The 25,000-nt window shown below is 42.2% G+C and overlaps 3 protein-coding genes across 24 annotated transcripts in view; 2 read left to right on the top strand and 1 right to left on the bottom strand.

Annotated features, from left to right (window-relative positions):
• The window catches only part of rims2a (regulating synaptic membrane exocytosis 2a), a 133,579-nt gene extending 132,528 nt beyond the window's left edge, over window positions 1–1,051 (top strand). For all 22 annotated transcript variants that reach the window (XM_030370096.1, XM_030370095.1, XM_030370094.1 and 19 more), the window contains 3 exons: window positions 1–56; window positions 261–400; window positions 529–1,051. The exon at window positions 1–56 is cut by the window's left edge and continues 46 nt beyond it. In XM_030370096.1, coding sequence (XP_030225956.1) covers window positions 1–56; window positions 261–400; window positions 529–732 — 400 coding nt within the window. In that variant the 3' untranslated portion in view covers window positions 733–1,051. The remainder of the gene's footprint in view (window positions 57–260; window positions 401–528) is intronic.
• Window positions 1,052–3,389: 2,338 nt separating this feature from the next.
• dcstamp (dendrocyte expressed seven transmembrane protein) lies at window positions 3,390–6,312 on the top strand. The gene is made up of 3 exons (XM_030370120.1): window positions 3,390–4,590; window positions 4,688–5,020; window positions 5,110–6,312. Exons 1-3 carry the CDS (start codon window positions 3,616–3,618, stop codon window positions 5,179–5,181), a joined length of 1,380 nt encoding a protein of 459 aa, XP_030225980.1. The 5' UTR covers window positions 3,390–3,615; the 3' UTR covers window positions 5,182–6,312.
• A 358-nt stretch (window positions 6,313–6,670) lies between these two features.
• On the bottom strand, window positions 6,671–17,183 carry dpys (dihydropyrimidinase). Its single transcript, XM_030370119.1, has 9 exons — window positions 16,739–17,183; window positions 15,949–16,107; window positions 15,474–15,653; window positions 13,957–14,146; window positions 13,024–13,180; window positions 12,040–12,181; window positions 10,284–10,426; window positions 7,346–7,553; window positions 6,671–7,109 (listed from the first exon to the last, which is right to left on the bottom strand). The coding sequence occupies exons 1-9, from the start codon at window positions 16,988–16,990 to the stop codon at window positions 7,050–7,052; spliced, it is 1,491 nt and encodes a 496-aa protein (XP_030225979.1). The 5' UTR covers window positions 16,991–17,183; the 3' UTR covers window positions 6,671–7,049.
• Window positions 17,184–25,000: the final 7,817 nt, after the last annotated feature.

The following is a 25,000-nucleotide window of genomic DNA, read 5'->3' as shown; positions in this document are numbered from 1 at the left end:
GGAGGTTATAAGAGCCCGTGGCCTTGTGGGAAAACCAGGTTCCAAGGCACTGCCAGGTACATTCAGCTCTCAAACTGCCATCCTCAGCTCCGAAACCCTTTAGTCCGAATCTATTCCTTTGTGATGTGTTGGGACATGTTGGGATCAGCAAGGGGCAAGTCCCTTAGAAATGGGACATTTTAAAGGGGAGACAAAATCCAATCCTGTTGAGGTGGAAAAGTCCTGACTGTTTTCTCCTCTCCCTTCTCTGTCCTCTACAGCACCATATGTAAAGGTCTACCTTTTGGAAAATGGAGCCTGCATAGCCAAAAAGAAAACAAAAGTAGCAAGAAAAACCTTGGACCCTCTTTACCAGCAGCAACTGCCGTTTGAAGAGAGTCCGGGAGGCAAGGTTTTACAGGTACGACGTGTTGACTTATCTTTTGAAGTAATGAAACCCTCCTGTATCGTACCCTGAAGACGATCTGAGTTGATGAAGTGGTTCTGATGGCACTCTTTTCTTTCCTCTTCTTCCTCTTCCTCTTCCAGATCATCGTATGGGGGGACTATGGACGCATGGACCATAAATCCTTCATGGGAGCGGTTCAGATACTGTTAGACGAGCTGGACCTGTCCAACATGGTGATTGGCTGGTTCAAGCTCTTTCCCCCTTCCTCATTGGTGGACCCTACACTGGCCCCCCTAACGAGGAGAGCGTCTCAATCGTCACTGGACAGTTTCTCGCGGTCATAGCAGTGAGCGGACTGGTAGCGTTGTTGTAGCAGCCAGTGTTGAAGTACAGGCCGCGTCTCGCCCCCCGGTTACACTGCATGCTTGATGTTGTGTCTTCTGAGCCTGTTGCTAGGGGTGTGAACATGACCCTGTGTTTTGAGCAAAAAAATAATAATTAAAGAGGTCGCGCACACGACAGGGCGCAGGGCAACGTGCCGCCTGGGGGCCAGACTCGCCAGGCGGCCGTCGTGGGTTTTTTGGAGGAAGCCGGAATGAACTCCTTAGCACGAGGAATCCGCCAGGTTCCGGGTTTTCATCCAGTTCCAAGCCATGAGGGATGGGCGGGGTGGGGGGGCGGGGTGGGGCGGTGGGGGGAGGGCGAGCAGTGGGTTCAGTCCTGGGAACCACACAAACTGTTCTGCAGGAGCCCTCTTTTTTTTTTTTCTTTTGAATGAAAAAAATGTACACAAAAAAGAATACCAACATAAATCAATCATATTTTTTGCTTTGAATTTTTTATTTATTTAGCTTTTTTCACTGTTTCCTTGTTTTATGTCAATGTACTTGCATCTGAAGGGGGGGTTAAAAAGTCCCTCGCCGGAAGCTTGGTGTGGCCTAGCTGTGTAGTAGAATGGGGTTTGGGAGTCTACTACCGGGGGAGGAATTGCGTCTGCCTGTATGACCCAGCCCAAACCCACCGAGAGCCCCCATAATGCTACAGGTCTAGTCTAGCCACATTGGAATATTCCGGAAAGACTTCAAGTCAAAGCCAATGTGTTAAGACTGGCATGGCTCCCATGAGGCCCCCCAAGAAGAACGGAAAGATAGAAAGAAAACATATTTCTCTCTCAGTTCATATATTGTACGACATTTAAATTAGTTAAATTTTAGTTATTTTTTTGTTTTCGTTTTTTTGCATGGACAAAAAAAGTTAGCTGAATCTAAAAAAATTAACAATTATTTTCTTGAGGCTGCAACTTGCAAAAAAATAGAGAAAAAACAAATACAACCGATCAGCCATTTTCAACAATTTATATTATTTTTTATGGTAAATTCACTAGTGCATGGTTTTCAAGGGGAGTGAATGCAACAGCGTGATAAAAAAAAAAGACAAACTCTTTATCATTTTTTGGTCCCCAACACAGTCTGCATTTTGCAGATGCCCAGATAAGGACAAGTTTAAGGTTTTATTTTATTCAACAAATATGTTTATGTGACAAAAAGTGATGAAGATAAATGTAAACTATTTATTTCATTGTAAAAGGCACACGCCTTATAAAGATAAACATTATGTGCAAATTGTACATTGTTTCTATTAGTTTCTTTTCACCTCTATCCCAGGGTACTTACCATCGTACGATTCATCGCTACAATTGTTCGATCCCCTGATATTGCCAGATCTGAGGGACTGTTGTTTATTTTACAGTTCTGTATTCTTTCAGTATTTATTTCATTTAGGATTTGATTTGTTTGACAAGCATGTTGAAAAGGTTCTTCTGCAACATGGCTTGGGCACACCTTACAGTAACTCAGCATGTTTTGATAAAGATGATATTTGGACTTTTTGCAGTTTCTTGTACAGTGCATGTCAACTCCATTACTTTCCTCCCCCCTCACCTAAAATTGAATTCTACAACAAATTAGTTATTGGGCTTAACTGACCAATTGTCAACGTTTTATCAAAACATTCCACCCCTATGATCATATTTTATTTCGTTTTTGACATGGAAAATATTTTATATTTAACAGAGGTTGATGACACAGTTGTGATTGCAAGTGTATTTTATTTCAGTATTGTTGACTAACATGCAAAAATTATCTGTATTTATAAAAACAAGAGGTCTACATCGAATCCAGAGACAGCAAACATGAAAAGAGATGGATGTTGATAATTTTTTTCAGGCACTGTTGGTAAAGATGAGCTAATGACAAGTTCGAGTAACAAGGGATATTGCCACACATTTTTTCCTTGTTTATGAAAATGAAATTAATTTTACTATATTTTTGTTAGTTTATTTAATGGCCAAGACCAGTCCATTTTTATTTTATTTTATATTTTTAGTAATTATAAGTGCTTCTCATGTCTGGGAAGTTTATAAATATTAAAGTTGCAGTATGTCTGAATGAAATTTAATTGAGGCATTATTCCTTTTCCATATTAAGCTCCTACGTTTTGATGTCCATTGAAAGCTTATTTGCTGTAACAAGCTATATATTTTGATTTCCATTGTACATAACTATAGATGTCAGGGTTTAAATAAAAAAAAGCTATCACAAATAGATCAGCAGTCTTTCGGAACAGAAATAATGCCTCAAATGATGACAAAGACATATGCTATTTATCCTTTCCAATGCCTTTTCTTTTTCTTCCTTTGGTGCAATGTGTTAATGCCAAGGCTATGTCTTGGTAAAGTATGGTTGAGTACAGAGATTTATGTAAGTTATTTTTCAAATTAAAATAAAAAATGGATATTACACTGACGCTGTGTGTTGGCTGACATCAACACGAACACTAGTTCACGCACATAAAGACGCCACAGATGGATAAATAAAGAATGAGCGAACGAGAGAAATAGAAAAAGACTGTAGACAACAGGAAGAGCACTTACGGAACTCAAGACAAATGGGGAAGTGAGCAATATCTTAGGGTTGAGTTGGAGCAATAGTTCCTCTTCCATTCATGTATAAGTAGAGGCAGCACAGGACACACGGCTGTTCTTCATACATGGTCTTCATTCCGCAAAGTCCCACATTCACTACCATCCTTTAGCCAGGAGTGGTCGAATGATTCAACCATTGAACATTCATTTGAATGATTGACGCAAAGAGTGATGGCCTTCTCCGCACTGCAATGCTTTTCCAACGTGGGCAGGGGTTGTGACAGAAGTTTACGTTACTGGCAGAATGGACGATCTTCGGAGAGGAGCCATTCTTGTAGTCACCTGCAGCCTGCTGAGCTTGCTCCTGGGCTCCCTGCTCCTCCTGTACCTCCTCTTCATGCGGGGCTACGAAGCAGTCGTAGCCTGCTGCATGGCTGGCTGCTTCTGCACTCTGATCAATGTCGCTTTCTGCCTCTCTAGAAGAGTGCGATGCATGGGAATACTGTTTGTCATCTCCTGCTTCATGAAGCAGAGTCGTAAGCTGCTTCTCATGACCGGCATCAGTTTCGTCGTGCTCCGAATCATCCACAACACCATGGAGAACCTCACTGGCTTGGCCAGGAGCATGTTATGCAACCTCAAGGCCAAGAGGTTGTCCGTCTCCTTGGCACCGCTGGACAACTACATCAAAATGCTGAGATGGGTTCATAAGATATTCAAGCAGGTATTCGAGATGGATAACGGGCTGATCCAGTTTGACGCTGACTTGAAGGTTTCCGCCAAGGCGGACAGCAAGAGGTTCAAGGAGAAGCTGGCAGATGCCAGGCACAATCTCAACCAGACGGTGACCAGGGCGCTGGCCGTGGTGCACACCATGAGGTCGGTGATGCACCAGGTGCTACCCGCTGTCAGCTTCCTCTTGCTCTTCTTCCTAATCGCGCTGCACGTGAAAAAGTACCGCGACAGCGTGATGTACAAGAACAAGTTCATCAGCCCCAAATTTGTGGCGTTTGACGCCAGGGAGAAGGCAGAGGGAAGGCCTCACGTGCTGCCTCTCACGCCACAGGAGGAGAGGAAGTATATTTGCATCCCCACCCTACATTTCACCAAGTCGGAGGGGCGAGCCATGGTGAAGTATGGCATCCCGGTTTTTTCCCATTTCATGTTGTGGGTCTTGTTTTTGGGTATCGATGCGTTAATGTACTGTTTTGTGAAGATCATAACCACACACTTGGCAGAGTTGGAGCCAATTAAAGTGCCACTGATAATGAAATACACAGTAAGTATCACTGATATCGCATCTTTGATTAATTGTTCTGAGTCTCCTGAGCCAGAGGAATAGCAGCTAAAAAACAATTTTTGCTTTGATCTCATAGGAAATCCAAACACTTGTCGGTTTACGGACCAATGAAGGGCAGCAAACGTACGATTTCTCGTACAACATGACCTTGTTTGAGAAGGAGTGCCTTCCTCAGCCTAAGCTGCCGTTCTACAGCTCCATCGCCCCGCTGGCTTTCATTCTGCTCATCCTGCTCATCATGGCCGCCATGGCTTCCAAGCTCATGCAGCTTCGGCTTCTTATCTGCGAGCAATTCTTCTCAGAATCCTCAGAGGCGAGGGTGAAGTACCTTCATGCAAAGATCCTGAGGAAGAGACATAAAACTAAGAGAATCGATGATGACGTCACGTTGGGATCGTTCATTTTCAAGGTTTGCCTGAAACATATCATGTGGCACGTGTGTGATTGGGATAGATTTATAAAATGATTGTTAACATTTTGTTTTCTTTTTTCCCTTAGTTACATTTCTGGTGTCCACTGATCTTCGGGCCAAAGCCAAATGGATCGCATAAGGATTTTGTACTAAATTGACTGATAAGTTATTTCAAATAATTATATTATGTACATATTAATATTGACTTGTAATGGTGTTTGTAGACTATAATAATGATTATTGTTGATGTTGTTGACATTGTTGAAGTTGAAAGTACAAAAAATGCAGGGCTATTAAAAGTATGAAATAATATTATCTGTTATATTTTCCACTTTAAAATAGAAGCAATAAGCTTCCCTACTGAACTATGACTCAATACTCCTGAATATTTTTTTGTCATATTGTAGACAAGATCAAACAAGGCATTAAAGGAAATGGAAATATCCATTGTATGTGATCATGATTCATTCATGGAAATTTATACAAAGGTTATTGTAAGACAGATATGTCTGTAATGACATGTTGTTGGGGCTTTAGTTGTGCCATTATACAGTAACTAGATACTGGACTGGAAACACACTGTTTGCTTTCAACTGTTTTCTGACTGCAGCTGCTGTTGTGTCCGCCGTGTTCCAACACCACAAAAGGTAATGGATTGTAAATAATATGCAGAAGTGAAAGATCACGATATGCTATCTGTAGCCAGAAGTGCGAGCCAGAAGTGTGAATCTGCTCTACTTCTAAAGACAAGCATTACCAACAACAAGCTACTAAATGTTGATATTCAATTTACCATAATTGATCCATACATATGATCTACAGATTGTAAAGCTGAATCCACTCTGTTTGTCTCCTCACCATGTTCATTTTTGATATGTTTTAATCAAAGCAGTTTTTGTTAACTTGCAGCGGTTTGTCGTGTCTGCGTTTGTTTCCTGCATTTGATCGGAGTTAGTACCCGGCATCTCCCCATAATCACCAAGCACTCTGTACTGAGGGGCCGGTGCTCAGAGAGCTTTATCAGTTAGCTCCACACACAGATAACTGTCTCGCTTACATAATACGAGACAGACGTCCCTTTACATGGGCTGGGAGCAGCTTCTCTTCTGGCACTCCTTCGGAGTCCAATAATTACTGCCCTGTACATCGATGCTCATCGATCATTCAACAGATCTTGTATGGATACAGTTTGATACTCGGATAAGTCAGAATTTGATTGATCTTTTTGATTATTATTTTCTCCACATAAAATGTAATAATCAGTAAATAAAGATTAAGCAATGATTTTAGACCATTTAAGTACAGGATGCCCCCCATTCAATGAACCACATCAAACCACAAAATGCTGCATGAGAGAGGAAGTGGCCCAGTGCTTGAATGAGTGCACCATTTGTGACTCACATATTGCCACTGACCCGTGTGGCAACCTGATAAACTCACATTATGTCTCAAACAGCCCTGTGGCAAATCACAACGCCAGCAATCCTACCCAATAGGAGGCCACTATGTGTGTCATGTAACAGCATGGCTAGGTTGTTTTACCATAGCAGGCATGCAGCCTCCTTACATGGGCATAGAAATGTGAATGTGAATATGCAAGTAAATATATAAAGGGGTGAAAGAGGAATGACGTCATACACAAACAAAGCAAGTTCTTTGGGTTTTCTTTTACAATACACAAAATAAAAACATTCGACGGATTTTTGTAATTGTCATATTCAAATTCATAATCACATTAATTCACTTTACCACGTTTGATTAGTAGTTTAATTTCAAGAAAATACAATTGTAATCTTTAGCCACAAAATGTAATTTGTTTAGATACCCTGGAAAGAAGCCCTGCCTCCCAGAAGTGCAGTAACCATGGCAAGGATTAGCTCAAGCAGTGAGGAACTAACATCCCCTATCTGTTCTTTCATCGGGTGAATTAAATACAGCTGCGTCATAAACTGGAGTAATATAGGCAACAGACGACAACAAAAGAGGCGTGACTCTTGAGTGCGCTGGTCCGATGTAGGTCACTGGCTCACAACGAGATGACTTTGCCCCGGTATGGCTCTCTGACCACAGCTGTAGGCTGACACACCTGTCCAACACACAGAAAATACATTTCAGTTTGCATGTAGGTCACCGTAACAATAGTTATGGTCTTTAAAAGCTGCTGCACCATTCTCCCTGAGACTTCATATTTTATTCATCTTCCATCTTTCTGAAGAGAAAAATCCTGACTGTGGTTTAAAAGGGCTCTGCTCTCTGTGCCCTGAAAGGGGAATATGTTATGGTGTGGTGTGGAGAGACAGAAGAGAGACAGAAGGATCCCACCTGCTCCCTCTGCCTCACGCGCTTGTAGACAAACTCGGAGAACGGCGGCCGCGGGACGAAGCGGCCCGCCCCGGCCTTCACCGTCAGCTCCCCACGCTCGTACACCACCTTTCCCCGGGAGATGGTTACCACCGGGACGCCGTGGCACACCATGCCCTCGAAGATGTTGTAGTCCACCGCCTGGTGGTGCGTGCTGGCCGAGATCGTCCTGTGGTTCCAGGGAACATCCAGACACAATAAGATCAGAGTGGGGAAGGAGGACAACGTGGCTCGGATGGTTTCAGTCCGGCGTTCCCTGTGTTAAACTTAAGCTTGATTCATTGGAGGTGAGGAAGGGCTGGCTGGGAGACCGAGAAGGTGCTGGTAGGTGTGTTGGAAGGCCAATGGGGGGGTGGGGGGGGGGGGGTGCTCATCCCTCTGACCTATGTTATATCCCCAATACCTCAAGATGGAGATGGACCTTTGTCATGTCCAAGAGTAGGGCTTTTTGAATAAGAGGTCCTGACTCGTGTGGTCACTGAAGCTCTGTGGTACTCATCTCAAGAGTTGGCTGCTTCCCCCGGTGTCCTGGCCAAAATGCCAACCTGAATCCGGTCCCACATTGGCTTCCTAAACGTCTCCTGGTCTTTCATTAGATTGCATCATTCCTCACCCATCCAGTATGAAAGCATTCTGGCTGCTGCTCGACACATTTGTGGATGAGGTGGCATATCCCCCCCCCCCCTCTCACACACACACATACAGACACTCACTATGTAAAGCACTTTATAAATGCATTAATTAATATAAGTGGAACAATGCAAGGCTGAAACTTTCATCATGCATTGTTTAGGGATGTGCATGCGAGCTGCACACTTGGCTGGAAGGCTAACAAAGCTTTATATTATAGCTTCCTCCATGCCATCCAATGATGCTTATTGTAGTATATTTGATGGGGAAGTGCCCAGTTAAATCAGTAATAATGCCAGGGAAGTATCTTCTAAACAGTATAAATGTTATGCAAAGAAAATACTTTACCTTAAGACATACGAGTACATTTCAGGACAATAAATATAGGACAGGACAATATAAATCCTTTCACTTCGCAGCATTAAAACCACTGAACAGAAACACAATTCCCATTCCGGGCAGGATACAGTACTATAAGGCCCACCATACCAAACTAATAGCCCTCGATTGCCCTGCATATTTCCCCTTAGCTTCAGAAGACAATAGAAGGATGATCTTAAAGAGGCTGGAGAGCACAGGGAGAGTCTGCTTATCTAACCACCAGGATTCATTCCTGTCCCTCGCAGGTTGCGACAGCGACAACAACCAGGGCACATTGGCTGCGCTGATCCACAGATGATTAGCCGACATAAACGTTAATGAGCTGTCGGCCCTGGACGACAGAAGGCATGTGTTTTTTTTCTTTTGCCTGCTGACAAACAGTACGAGGCAGGTAGGTACGCACGTGCACACCCACACACATGCATGCGCATGCATGCACGCACGTACGTATGTGCACACACACACATAAATGTGTGCACACCAACACACAAGCATGTGCGCACAAACAAAACACACTCACCTTGTACCTATCAGCCACTATGGGTTATGTAAGGGCTGCTGCACAGTAGCTCCTTGCATGCAAACATGATGTGTGTGTGTCTGTGTGTGTGAAATGATTGGATATGGATAAAGAATATGGTACACTGGCATATTGCATGCAAACGCTAGGCGCGTGCGTGCGTGCGTGCGTGCGTGCGTGCGTGCGTGCGTGCGTGCGTGCGTGCGTGCGTGCGTGCGTGCGTGTGTAAAACCACTTGGATGCATTCATTATGTTTTGGTTTTAATGTCGATGTATGCTGTCTTAGGCAGGCTAAGTCGGCCTACATCGCCAGCAACCCCATTGAAACATCCAAGTGAAGTTAATACCTCGACATAAAACGTCTTTCTTAACAGCAACCTCCTGATGTCTCAGCACCTCAGCTCTGTGCTGCATTACAATGTACCCAATATTAAAATAGAGAACACCTACACATTTTTAGGATGAAAAGGGATTACTGCTTTAGCTTCCTTTTTTTAGACTTGACTATCTACCCACATCGTAAGCACCGGGCTATAAAGAGGCTTTGCACGTAAGCAATGACATGGTGGTGATGTCATCATGTGACATGTTGTTTTGCTGTGGGTAAAACCAACAAGCGTTAGTGCCTGGGCCTTTTTTATCGGGGTGACGGGACATGAAACAATCCCATGCTCGCTCTAACCTCACATCCGTAGTTCACAAGCTGCACGTCGGAACGCTGACGGCTGGATGTAAATGTCCCACACTCGCAAGACGCACTTTAAAAGCTAGCTCTGTTTCAGCTGCTTCATGATGGCTGAGAATGCAGGTGTGGGCGGGGATGGAAGGGGGTAGAAACTAAAGCATGAAAACAGCAGAGCTCTATTCTCTTAACATTAACAATATCAGAGCTCTATTCTAACATTAACAACAGCAGAGCTCTATTCTCTTAACATTAACAATATCAGAGCTCTATTCTAACATTAACAACAGCAGAGCTCTATTCTCTTAACATTAACAATATCAGAGCTCTATTCTAACATTAACAACACTAGAGCTATATTCTCTTAACATTAACAACAGCAGAGCTCTATTCTCCTTACATCAACAACATTAGAGCTCTATTATCTTAACATTGACAACAGCAGAGCTTTATTCTCTAAACACAAACAACACCAGAGCTAAATATATTGCATCTTTACATGTTATGCACCATCACAGCGTGGTCTGATGTATGCCAAATCGTCGGCAATCATAACTTGACGGAAGAATTTGAAGTATGCATGTGCACAGATGGAACAATAAAGATAACCAAACACAAGTTGGGTGCAGCGTCTATGTCCCCTGTACCGTACCTCCTGTCTATGAAAGAAAGATATGTCCTTTAACCTTGTGGAATTGGGGTCCCAGACCAGCACGTCGGCATCAGAACCCGTGGCGATGCGGCCCTTTTGGGGATAGAAGTTGAATATTTTGGCCGCGTTGCTGCTGGTTACGGCGACGTATCGGTTTTCGTCCATCTTTCCACTGTGCTGAGGGAAAGACAAAGAACAGACTTGATTAGCCAATGCCTGTGCCCATGTAGGTGTTCATATCATGTGCCTGTATTGTTTTGAAGTGTTAGTACGTTTCTGCTTCTGTCAGCTGTGACACTTTACAAAACTGGTCTTAAAATTAATATTACTGGTGGCTCACCGGGTACAGTGTGTACGTGTACCATATAGGCTCAGTCCTAAACGCAGCGACCCGGTTTCGAGTCCTGCCCGTGGTCATTTGCTGCATGACCTCCCCTCTATCTCCCATACCTTCCTTTATATCTCACTCTATAATAAAGCATTAAAAAATATATAATAATCTTTCAAAAAAAAAAAAAAAAATCGTTCAAAAAAAAAGAAGAGATTACTTAATGCCGCAATAAGCATTTGCTAACAGTTAATTAAAAGTTAATTAATGGTTCACTAATCAATTACTAATGATTTAATAGGGGTCGTGTTAGGGTTAACCCTAATACATTAACCTTATGCTTGTGATAATGCTTATTACTGTTTTCAACTAGCATGAAATAATGGTTAATTAATATACCCATAGTGTAAAGTGTAATCATATCTCTTATAAAGAGGTAAACAAGCTCAATAAAACTTTAAACAAACAAAGGTTAAATTATACACTTTACTCCAAGTTGATAGACGTTGTTATGGCAAGGTAATTTCTGTAGCGTGAAACTCAAAATATCAAAATTGACTCTCTGCTGCACTCAGCAAACTATTTTGGTTGCCATGCGTCAGAAGTAGCCTACCCACAACAAAATATGTGAAATGCTTTGTTATACTGCTGGGCTCAGCGTTTCTGAGTGAGTCAGCAATCTCAACCATAGCGCAGGAAATGTTTCCGAAAACCTTCTTCAGCAAACACTAGACTGTGTTCATTATCAACCACATACTGTAAATGGTTGTTATTGATGAGGGACGGATCCTGAATGCAACTAAGTAAACCTTGAAAGCTTGAAGGCATGGTGTGTATGGTTTATAAACATCAAATATGTTTGCAGTACTATGTATATGTACATATGAATGCTTATCCCACAAACCTGAATTACTTGTTTATATGACCAGATTTCTGAAATACAATTCTTATTATGGTAAAACTGACATTGGGCAGTACATGCATAATGGTCAACTATGATGTGTCAAAGAATTTATAGTTCTATATAGTATTCATATTTCATAACCTATTGTATATGATTTATCCTTCTTATGGTATAAAGTCTTTGCATAGAGAGATCCTGTCTCAGCCTATCAGATAGACATGAGACTGACTAACCATGAATATTCATCAGGAAGCTACAACCATTGCCATTTTGAAATCGAGTAACATAGTTTAACATCGTAACATTCTTTATAAGAACAGGGACCTTTCTGAGGACAGCTCCAGTTGGGTCACCCTACATAACTTCACATGGCAAAGGTTAGCTAACTGTTTGAAGTGTTCGCCGACAAGAAACCTCCAACATCAACAAACAAACCCCAAAGGGTATGGCACCCTGGCCCGATGTCAGTGATGTCGGTTTGTTTGTTGGGACCGTGTGCGAGCACCTTTACTAAAGTCATCCCCCCGGTAGCACCCAGAAAGCCTTGAGGAGACATACCACGCCCTTCTCCCAGATGACAGACATCCGGTCCTCCACTCCGTTCACTCCATTGGGGATCTTGGTGAAGTCGTCCTTACCCAGAGCCTTCTGGCACACACTGAAGGTGCAGTTATCTGTCCCCGTCACACTCAGGTCATCACTGGGGAGGAGACAGTGGACATGCATGACTGCTAAATGGAACGCATTTATTAAGTGCTTTACTAACCTGTGGCCACTCAACTGCTTCAAAACCAGTGCATCCTGGTCACCCATTCATACACAGATTCACACACAGACAGTGGTGTCAACCATGCAAGACCACAGCCTGGTGGTCGGAAGCAGTTAGGGTTACGGGGGCCTTGCTCAGGTACACCTCAACACTATGCTAGGAGGAACCGGGGATTGAACCAGCAACCTTTCAGCTGCCAGACAACCTGCTCCACCAGAATGAGTTATGGGATTAATAAATTAGTCTATGCGTTCATTCATTAATTCATTGATTAATTCATGACAAGGAACATAGTAGCTACCTATGACTGAATGAGTGAACCCCCAAGTGGCACATACTCTTATACCTCCCCAACCCTTAAACAGATTTTTTCGCCTGGATTCAGATTAAGCAGCACTGCATTAAGCTATTAAAAGCTAAAAATAATGGCATAAATGTATTATTTTATCACATATATGAATGTCTGTCTGTCTATGTCTTTGTATCTATGTATATTTATAAGTTTGTATACGTCTATGTTTATGTATATGTTTATGTATGTCTATGTAGGTTTTCGATCATTTCTATGTTGATATATGTATATGTCTAGGTCTACATGAATGTATACGTAAGTATATGTCTGTGTATGTATAGGTCAATGTCCAAATATATGTCTATGTATGGCTTTGTCTATGTATGTCTGTGTTGATCTATGTATGCCTAAGTCCATTTCTATGTCTATGTATGTCTATGTATGTTTATATATATACAGTATACGTATAGTTTATGTTTACTTGGCCAGCAGGTCCATGAGGTATCCAGGGGTGCTGGGGTCCGGTCTCAGGGGGGGGCCCATGACAAACCTGGCCGCGTGGGCCCAGTCTTTGTGCCAGCAGTGGGTACCATCTGTTCCCAGTCCGGCTGCGATGGGCTCCCCAAACACCACGCGCCCTGTGGAGGGGGGGGGGGGGCAGTGTAGCTCAGTGTTGCCTGTTCATGGCACCCCCTTTACTGGGATCTTGAGATGGTATTATTATAATTAAACAGTATGTGCTGCAATATTGTAATTACAATTATCAAAACATTTAGACTATTAATGCCTATTAGTGCCTCAACAAACTTAAAAGGCGCTGTAGGCAATATTAAAGAGTTTTGAAGAGATAGAGCATGAAGAGCGGGAAGAGAGAATGATTTTGAAGCTAAACAAGCACAACAAGTCCCTTCTTTGAAAAGTGTTGAAATTTCACGCACCTGTGATCAACAAGCAAGACGGATCACGGAATCATGGAAGAGATGCCCTGATTGGTCAGAAATGCCCTGATTGGTTAGAAATTAACCGGGAGCGGTCGAAAAGTCATGGCTCAAACAGAGGCAGGCGAAGCCAACATAAGACAGATATACCCACAGTGCATTTCACTCACTAATAGCTGACGGCAGGGAACAATTAAACTGTACAAAAAAAGTGTATTTTTACTTTAAGTATTGTTACTGTTGATTTTACACAATCCCGTAAGCGTTACCACTTTCATTTCACTGTACATACTTCATGTGTACATGATGAATAAAGTTATTGATTCTTTAATCTCAATTAAACAGACAAGAAGTGCTTCCAATAGACCTGAATGTTGAATTAACAGTAATTCAATGCATAAAAAAGGGCACTGACTCCGCCTCCTTATCCTGACAGTGCTGCAGGGAGGAGGAGGAGGCCCCGCCCCCCTTCTCACCGTCTCTGCGCGCGTTGGAGACCACCTTGGCGGCTGACTTGCTCATCACGTGGACCACGTACAGCGGACAGTTGACAGCGTGGGCGATGGTGACGGCCCTTTGGGTGGCCTCCGCCTCCACCGCCTCGGGGCGACACATCTCGTGGCCCTCGGGGCCCGTGATGCCCAGGGCCAGCATCTTCTTGGCCCCCTGTGGTGCAGCAGCAGGATGGTGGTGGTGGTGGTGGTTGGGGCATGTCAAGATAAAGGTCACATGTAACAGGTAAGGTGGGATAGGGGATTTGGTCAGGGATAGTGAAACTGCAAATGTACAAAATGTGTCTATGTCGCTGGAATTACAAGCATGTAAACCACTTTTGTCAAACCACTTTTCAGACACTGTTTGGTGTACGCCTTTAAGTTTATTGTAATAAACAAAAAACAAAAACAGTCCTTGATCGATAGCTTTAAATTTGCTTTCACTCCCACTCAAAGCTCAGGGATTTACAGTTTATGTTTAGCCTTTGCTACCACCTAGTGGTGAAGGTCTGGTATGATGTCTTTAGGATCCTGGCCTGATCAACTTGGATCTTGGTTGCTGCACAAGGCAAGAGCTGCTAACATAGGCTAGCTTGTTATCAAAGCCTTACTATTAAGTCGTTTACACAATGCTTTCATAAAATAACTACAGCCAGTATTCATGTTAGTGAATTAAAAAATAACTGACCTCATGCAGAAACAAATTCCTCTTAGTTGAATAATGTACTATACTAAAAATGCTCCATCAGTCATGCTTTATGTATATCTCTCTCTCTCTCTCTCTCTCTCTCTCTCTCTCTCTCTCTCTCTCTCTCTCTCTCTCTCTCTCTCTCTCTCTCTCTCTCTCTCTCTCTCTCTCTCTCTCTCTCTCTCTCTCTCTCTCTCTCTCTCTCTCTCTCTCTCTCTCACACACACACACACACACACACACACACACACACACACACACACACACACACACACACACACACACACACACACACACACACACACACACACACACACACACACACACACACACACACATCTAGGACCATGTGTTTTCCCTGCTTGGTGTTTAAACATTGTAACCCTGATGTGGTGAATGATCACTCACCAGCAGAATCCCACTCAGTTACTTATTAATCCTGGAATGGCCAATGTTTATGTTTACTCATCCCCTGTCTGTGTAGAGGGGAAAATAAACTATATGATACCACCAGTTCTTCATGACCTTCTATCATGACACACACCAACACTAAAATCCTTGGTAATGAGATGTTCTTACGTCACAACCACAACACACTCTACCTCCACATCTATCTTGGGGGTATCTGTGTTGTCTGTCCGTACTTAAAATTGATCTGGTTCAGGAACCTCTGTGCTGCATTTAAAAGTGATTCATGCACAACAACATCTCTAAAACTCCCCCTCCCATGTATTATACCACCATGTGATATGGTTTAGATCCCCATGGAAGACACAGTCCTGTTTTCTGCGGTGCGGACGTTCACACGGACCTCGGCGATGAGGTCTCCGTTCTCGGCGTGGACCTGGGCGATGGCGCCGACCTCCTTGCACTGGGAGAAGGCCGAGTACAGCTCCTGGTCAGACAGCATGAACACATCCTTGTAGGCCATGAACATCTTGAAGGAGTTGACGCCCTGCTCCGCGGCCAGCGTGGCCATCTCTCTTTTGACCTGGGAGCAGTATGGGGCGAGAAAGCATTTCCGCAATGCAAGGGAAGGGGACTCTTTGCTTAGGTGTCATCTTTTGTATTTTATTGTCTTGGCAAGAAATTGCAAGAAAATAAGAAACGTCCCAAATATGTCGGTGCTCAAATTTTATGTTAAAAAAACTACTAATGCAGTTTATGATTTATTTTATCGCTGAAGGTTGTGTGTGGAGCCAAATCAAGCCAATAGTGAATTTGGTTTGTTTGACTGCTTTTGTAAATGGACCTGTGTCCTATGCCCTGTGACCTGTGACCTGTACCTGCTCGCCCCACCACGTGACGGCCACGTGCAGGGAGTAGTCGCAGCAGACCTTTGGGTCGGCCGTGCTGCGCCAGCGATCGTACGCCTCCAGCAGCGACGTGCCCTTCTGGGGGATCACGAAGTCCATGATCATAGTGGTGCCTCCGGCCAGGGCCGCCTTACAGGGATGAGTGCGAACACACACACACACACACACACACACACACACACACACACACACACACACACACACACACACACACACACACACACACACACACACACACACACACTCATTAACTTGCGTACGATTAATGGTTACAATGAGAAAGACGATATTCTCATGGATGTACCTAGTAACTAAATGTATTTATAGTTTGCAACTCGAGTCTTGACATGCAAGTGGAGTAGGCCTAAATGTAAATGGTAAACTTCGTTGTAGTCACCTTGAAAATGTCCATTCATTTTTTTCTGCAAAAGTTAAGGCAACCACTTTATCTAAACTCTAAGGAGGCCAATAGTTAGTATTAAAACCGTTTTGGGAAGGAGTCGAAGGACCTATCAGCAAATTTTCCTATAATGTTTTGCCCATGGATGTGTAATATATAACTCCATCAACGTCCTGGGGGTCCCCCTTTCCCCTAGCATACATAGAGCATTGCAGATCTTACTGAACGTCTTATTTTGGGCTAAGCCCCCCTAAAGGTACCATCCTACATCGCCCCCGCTGCACGCAGACTCGGGTGGAGAGAGAGACATGCATTGGAAAGGCATACGAAGCATGATCACACATTCTCTGTTAGGCTTACCTTAGTACCGATGTAGAAGTCATCCACTGCTTTGGTGCCCATGAATGCAAGCTCCATGTGTGTGTGGGTGTCGATGCCGCCCGGCATCACAAGCATATTCGTCGCATCGATAATCTGAGCTCCAGCAGGGACTTTAAGATTGCGTCCAATGTCTGCTATTTTCCCATTTTCAATGTAGACGTCACTCATAAAAGAGAGATCTTCGTTCACAACCTTTCCACCTCTAATCAGGATTCTTGTTCGGCCGTCCATCTTTCCGAAACAAACTTCAGGAAGGAAAAGTCAAACTGTAATCGATAGGCTGTCTCCAAATTATGAAGGTTTCGTTGCACCGAAATGAGAAACGGCAGTGGCAGAGGAAACGAAGAGTTGTGCGACAGTTCACCTCATTAACCACGCAGAAGCACGTTAGGACCATCCACAGTATTGCGAAACTAAAACGCAAACACAGGCACATACATGCTCGAGTAACATCAGCACGTCAGCAAAATAAATAGGCGTCAGCTAAAAAAAACACACGGGGAAAAAAATAATAACAATAAATAAAAGATGTCAATAGAATCAACTAATTTATCAATTGACATCAAATGCGGATGGCTATAACGGTTGTAACAAATGACAACATAAATTTCACAAATGTAGGGCTTTTTGTTAAAAAGTATTTATATTCTTATTATGTATATTGGCGCAATGCAATGGAAACTTTTTGCAACATTGTTGCATTGCATGACTCAAGGAGTAGTAACAAGGAACACGTGAGTTATTCAGAGATACGAGGCACACGGACATGCACTCTTGAGGAGGCTCATGATGAATCAGACCCGGCGCCAAGGGCGGGCCAGACCGGGCCGGGCCCGCCCATTTGATGTCTTTGCCCCCGCCCACTTGATGTCTTTGCCCTTGTAAAAATAAAATGTATTTTACTTTTTTATTTTATTTTTTATGCTAAGATATTTATGATGTCAGATACTATTTAAAATCTCAAAAAATAATTGTTAAACTAAATAAAAAATGTGTAGAAAATAGAGATGTGATTGACATATGTGTAAACCTATCGCTATTCAGAATTCGTCACACCGAACACGGCATTAACCGGCAAATTCAAATTAGTAGCCTAGCCTGCTCTGGTGTTTTAAAAAGAAAATGGATATCAGACGCTGGTTAAAAACTAATTGGCCTACTTATCCGGAAAAAAACCCTGCAGTTACTGCAAGTAAAGTTAGCTCTAACCCTGACCGGGCTGAGCCTCTTGCTGGAGCTGGATTTGAGTTCCCGCCGCTAGCTGTAACAACGCAGCCGCCATTAGCCCTCTCCTCCGAGACGCCTTTTACCTCTCACTCCGACCCGCCAGGAGTAACAACACCCTCCGCCTCCTCCTCGCCTCCACCAATCATTTCCTACAAATTCTGGTGAAAAGAGTCTGTTCACATGCCGACTTCATGGGTCCCGACCGGCGCTTTCATTGGATTATGCGACAATGTTTTGGCCGAGCACATGATGCAATGTTGCGAAAGTTTTGTATGTTTATGTTTATTTGCTCGTCTGCGTGGCGCGGAATATTGCTGTTGGCGTCTGTGGTATTTAATGTGCCGCCGCGCACACAATGCAAATGTGATTTGTATTTGGCTGTTTGTGTGTGTTAAAATGTAGGCTATTATTTGCGAACTGCGTGCGTCTTAAGGCAATGCTGTTGTTGGCCATGCTGATGTGTTTGCGCTGCTGTGGACTGTTGCAATTGAGTTTTTTGTAGGCTACACCTGTCTGTCATAATATAGATGTGGGCCCTCCCACAAAATCTACGTGCCCCCTGTATAGATTTGCTCTGGCGCCGGGTCTGTGATGAATCTGCCGAATCCAGGTAAAAATCCATCAGTATGGGCAGAATGGTAAATAAGCCACGCCCACAGGGTCTGATTTAACCCAGTTAAGCCACGCCCACACGGTCTGATTTACCCAGGTAACCAATACATTTTAAATGTTGTGTTACCACATGTACAAGCAGAAACTAATCAAAACTGGTGTTAGCACTGCGAATGGGAGGCTAATGAGGTAATAATGTTACAATAATTAATTTACCATCAACACGCAATGCACTTGTATTTAAACCTTGACATACTAGAGGTTATTTATCAACCAACCGTTCATCTTTTACTGTGTTGGGCTCTGAAACCGTGTTGTCGACTCGAAGGAGAAGGAGATGAGAAAGGAGGTTAATCGGTTTCTTAAAGAAGGAGGAGTCTATCCGGCCATCTGCCATGGATGCGTCCTGTGTCAAACAGGCAATGGACACACTGATTGGCAATACACCAGAGCCATGATCCAAAAGCCTTTACATCCCCGGGCGGCTGCAGCACGTGAGCAACACAACCAGGCAACATCAAGGCGACCGCCACGAAAACCGCCTCGATGATGCGCATCACTGATTGATTGGTGATTTGACCAATCTTTTTCCGCCTTTAAAAATGCCTGCATTTAAGCGACTATTTTGGTCGGAAAATGCTAATCGCTTTCATTTTGAGTCTATTTAGCAATTTTTTTTTTACAAATGAATAGTGAACAAGCAATGGGCAAGTAAATTATTGAATAGGGGGATGACTTTTATCTTATGATGTATTAATGGGGTGCGCACATTCGGTGTTCAGTTGGTTGATAGAGCACCCTCTAGTGTACACTTGGTGTATTGACAGTATTCATTGAATTCAGTTCGCAACATATTGGCATGGTGTGTGCCTGAAGCATTAGGAAAACAGAGCAAAAGCATGTTGAGGCCTTTAACCACGTCTTTACTTGTCACTGAACCCTTCTTACCCCAACCTCACCCTAACGTCCCCTAATCTCTCGAACCTAATCATCTCTAACCTAAACTTAACTAACTTTCAAGCTAGACAAATGATTTCTTACCTCATACCTAAACTCTCTAACTTAACCATCTCTAACCAACCATCTCTAATCCTGAGCGTAACCATATTTAACAGAAACAAAATGTGTCCCATATTTATCTCCCACCGGGGAATCAAAGAAATAATGAGAGATGTATTTATTTATTAAACAGGGACACTGCTCATTAATGGACAAAACTGCTGTAGTCTGTAGTCTGTAGTAACTACATTTAGGTATTTAATTGTTTACTTTTGGCTTTGTTAAAGATTGAAAGTACAAAATTAAATATCCTTTACTAGCCTCTATCTATGGTATACAATGTGAAGAGTCAATTAGATAAACGTTTAATGTTTGAGGATAGTATAACCTTTACCTTATGTTTGTCCTTGTTATACCATCAATATGTTTAAAATCTAGACAAACACAAAGATAGAGCTTCACTTGATGAATTCAAATAAATAGAATGACTATTGTGACAGTGAACCAGTGACTGATGGACTGAACCAGTGAGTCTGATAATAATCCTAACATTGATACAGCTATAGACTGAGTACAGCCACACTACTAGGGGGAAGGGGCAGACTAGTCTCAAATAAGCAGATTCAGTGGTTCAAAAGTGTTTCTCATTAAACGTTAAATAAACCTCGACAACAACGGGCAGACTTGAGATAAACCACTGATATCCCTGGAGCATGTGTCTGCCCCTCTTTTCAGGAAGAGAGAGAGAGAGAGAGAGAGAGAGAGAGAGAGAGAGAGAGAGAGAGAGAGAGAGAGAGAGAGAGAGAGAGAGAGAGAGAGAGAGAGAGAGAGAGAGAGAGAGAGAGAGAGAGAGAGAGAGAGAGAGATTAACATTTCCCTACCGCTGCTGTGGATTGGGTGTCGGTGGCTCATCAGCCCAGACAACTTTTCTCACACACACTGGCTGGTGTATTACATGAGGAAGCAGAGACACATCGCAGAGAGAGGGGAGAGACAAAGATGCGTGGGCCTGTGAGATAACAGGCACGCACGGGGGCTTAGGAGTACCTAACCTTCACAGTTGTGAATAAACAATAACATCTGACTTAAGAGGATTTACATAAGATGAGAGGAGTAATCAGAGAGAGTGGAGGAGAAAAAAACAAAAAAAAACAACAACAATGAGGCCGCAATGGCATCTCAACAGTCTCTCCGTATCGCGGAATATAGGGTGAGGGAGGGGGGGGTGGGGGGAGTTGCGTTTCGGTTGGATTTAGAGGAAAGCCGTCGTTATCGTTTTTTAGCTTTCCTCTGTTCGTTCTGCAAACACGGAGATGTCAAGTCGTCTCTCCGTAATGTGAGATCCAGTGAATACACAGCCCCAGACACGGATAACACTCTGACATTTAAATGGGAGCCATGAAGAAAAAGAGATAGAACGTGACACAAGATGCTCTTCTAGGCAGGTGATCAACGTGGAGTCAGAACACAGAGCGGTGTGGTGGCGTGCGTGTTTAAACCTCTTCACCACACTGCGGGTCAACCTCCACACAAGTAGGCCTATATTCAGCATGAAGGAGGTGCAGGCTATGCAACATAGGAAAATGAAAATCAACTGTGTGTCTATCTTCCAATGGTAGTTCATCATATTCTCAGTATAATCCCAACTAATCATGGATAGAATATATACTAAACTCTAACGATAGGCCTATGTTTGAAGTAAAAAAATATTAATTGCATTAATTTACTCAGCATCCAGTAGATTTTTCTGACATCGCAATTTCCTCTGTGATGGTTATCATAAGGTGTTCAAAGTGTGGCAGAATATGACGGTTCATCCATGCCTACAAAATGAGCGTCCAAGCCTGCACAGCAACTTGTTTGAGGCCAGATGGCGCTGTCCCCCTCACCTTAAAGAAACGAATGGAATGTGACTTTTATCTATATTTCTGAAATATAAATGTGGAGACATTTAGAGGCAACACTTACATATTAATTGAAGGTTTATATTATATATAGGTTTTATACATTTTATTTTATTTGTAATTTATTTTATTTTATTCATAATGCATTTAAAATAAATGCATGCATGAGTATATTCAGTTAAGAATGATTAGAAGGCATATGCCACTTTTTTTTATTATTATTGGATATTCATGAATGAGAAGAAATTCAAGGAAACTGATGATAGAAATAAAACTCAAACCCAGCAGTGCTATTGAGCTAAAACTCTGCATGTGATCTGTTTGTGAGTATGTGAGAACCTTTGCTTCAGAAATGATCCAAACAGTAGTGATGGACCTGAGCGGATATAGCTGTTGATTCACCCTGGCACAAATAAAGATGCAGTCCACAAAAAAATACATTTGTCATTAGTATTGTTGCAGCTCAGGCATCGCAAGGCAGCCGTCAAGCAGACTCTAAAAAATGTTAAGCTTCCAACAATGGGAGGCAGAAAAATGTGAAGGGAAACAATTAAATTACGCCTTGCATGAAGTTTGCTTTTCATTTTGTGAAGCAAATTTAGTGCCATGGTTAATCATTATGCTGTTGAACACGATTTGCAAAAATATTCAAGAGCTTTATGTGCCTCACTGCCCCTTCTGTATTGAAAAATAATGGGCCTCTATCCAATTAAAAACTGCATTAAATCTCTAAAGTATTACATGCACTTTACTGGTATCTCTCTGATTAGGCTGTTCTGAAAAAAAGAAAGCTTTGAATGACTGACTTCCTTTCAAATCTAGTTTTGCAGTTAAGGATTTTGTGGATGCGATTTGTGGATATATTCTGGATTTGGAAACAGAACATTGTTAATGCTACAATCTTCTTCGATCTTCAATATTTGATACACATATGGAGATGGCTTTAAACTGTAGCTAATGTTTAAATACATTTTAGAGCCATGAATAAAAACCTGGTATTATATTATAGTTCATTAACTTAGGCAACTATGTCTCTTAATGTCACAGTCCATAAATATCATTATTTGATTCATACATTTCATCTCAGCTGTTTCAGTTTTCCTAACATTTATTTCAAAGAATGGGCATGCAGGGTTAGGGACTTTTTTAGCCGTTAACAGTTAACCGTATTGGCAAAAAAACAAAATTAGAGGTGTTCTCTGAGTGTAGGTAAAACTCATGAAAAAGAAGCAGTATCCATGCTTGCTGTAACGTTTTGATGCGAACATTGATAGGCAGTGATTCATTGTTCTGCGCCAGAGCCGGCTGTCCAACATGTGAATGAATGATTTATGTGACCATCTGCTTTGTTTTGATCCTAATTTTATTTTCTCCTTTTGTGGGATGTCTTCAGATGTCAACACTTTTGGTTACAAACACACACATGTACACACACACACACACACACACACACACACACACACACACACACACACACACACACACACACACACACACACACACACACACACACACACACACACACACACATTCTGTACTGTGTTATATTATCATGTAATGTACAGAAACATTTCAAATACAAATATGCACCCAGTCACACGGACAGAAAATTAACACAAAACAAACATACATGCACAAGTCTGAAGTAAAAATATTCAGCTCCCAGTCCATTTCTTTCTTAGTCCAATGTCTTCACACCCTCACTCTTTGAAACTGACCAAATTATGATTAGAAGTAACAAGTAGGTTAGTTGTACAACAGACTCTCTCACACTATCTATTTGTGCTAATTAAAAGATTTGCAACTACATGTGTCTGCAGATAATCAAAATGTCTGCTCCCGCAGCTCTCCCAGATGCAGGGTCCCTCTAGAGCTTATGTTCTGCTACCATCTCATGTTTGTTTAGAATTAATCAATCTATTCACAATTGAGTTAATTAATTAGTGTTTTAATGCTACTCTTTATAATTGCAGTCAGATGAGTCTGCCGACAAAGCAATCACATTAATGCAAATACAACAGATAATTGTTATCCAAACTTCCTCGGTAGCAAGAGGGAGTCGTGGTCCTTCCGCTTGTCGCCACCAGATGGCACCATTGAGCAGCCTTTTAACCTCTTGGATATTGGTTCAATTAGTTGTTTACATACGGTCGGTCCCTTTAACTTAGTTTGCATCCACTTTGTGGAGAGGGTGATATGGGGGTGCCTATGACGCCTTCAGTTGTCTATTGCCTGTTACAATGACGAGCTACCCACCAAATTCTGGGGAATATTAAAGGTCAGTGTTTTTCTGCTGAAATCAGACCCCAGAGAAATGCGTCCTATTGAGAAAGAGCAATATTAACATTTATCAAGTGTAAATCAGAGGGAAACATATTTTCTGTGTTTCTTTGCTCTCCAGATAATGTTTAGAATGTATTTGATCACAACACCAACACTATGACCTTATATACTTCTTTCAGTAAATGTCAGGGTTTGTGTGCTATTCTTGCACATTATCTAAAAAGGTTGCATATATTTTATAACACACACACATAAGCTGTGTAATAAATAACATTGAAACTAGCTTCAGATGAAATCCAAAGAAGAAAGAATTAAATCTCTTGAAATTAACTTAAATACCTAATGCTATTTTAATATGCTGTTTAATTGCCAAAAAAGACCATGAAAGCAATATAAATTAATAATATTATATTATTATTGCAACAAGTAAACCACTAAAAACAGGTCCTAGTCCCTCAATTCTATACACGCATCCATCAAACCGCTTCATCATCATCATCATCATCATCATCATCATCATCATCATCATCATCATCATCATCATCATCATCATCATCATCACTATCATCATCATTGCCAAACCCCATACAATTTTGTCGGTTTGCTATATTGTGTGTGTGTGTGTGTGTGTGTGTGTGTGTGTGTGTGTGTGTGTGTGTGTGTGTGTGTGTGTGTGTGTGTGTGTGTGTGTGTGTGTGTGTGTGTGTGTGTGTGTGTGTGGGCGTGAGTGTGTATGTGTGTGTCTTTGTCGGTATTTTCAGGGATATTCTTGCATCATTATACATTCCCTCAGCCAGAGCCATTATTCCCTCATCTCTGTACTTTATCTCCTGTGATGATCGGAGCGGATAGATTTGACAGCTGAATAAATATGCAAACAGTGCTGCATGCTACCACATTTCACCACAGACTCTCCACCAGACAATCAGATTCAGCCATATAGAGAGATCACAAGAGATCGTAATGGCACTCTTGAAGGATTTTGATGAATGCTATTTTTTCCAGCATCCCCTCTTGATAAAGTGTCGATATTGTCCTAAAAAGCGAGAGCCGGTGATTTTCTCATTCTTTTAAACTAATTGGAAATCTCTTTTGAGAAACGCAATTGTTGATCTGTTCTTATCTAATCTGCATTAGAAGTAAAGATGATTCAGTCTTTAATTATTCAAATTATCCAAGTGCTCTTATTTCATTCTTCCTCTTCAGCAGCATCCTA

This window comes from Gadus morhua, chromosome 11 (genome assembly GCF_902167405.1).
Source record: "Gadus morhua chromosome 11, gadMor3.0, whole genome shotgun sequence".
Classification (NCBI taxonomy): Eukaryota; Metazoa; Chordata; class Actinopteri; order Gadiformes; family Gadidae; genus Gadus; species Gadus morhua.
This window is presented reverse-complemented; position numbering and strand designations above follow the sequence as displayed.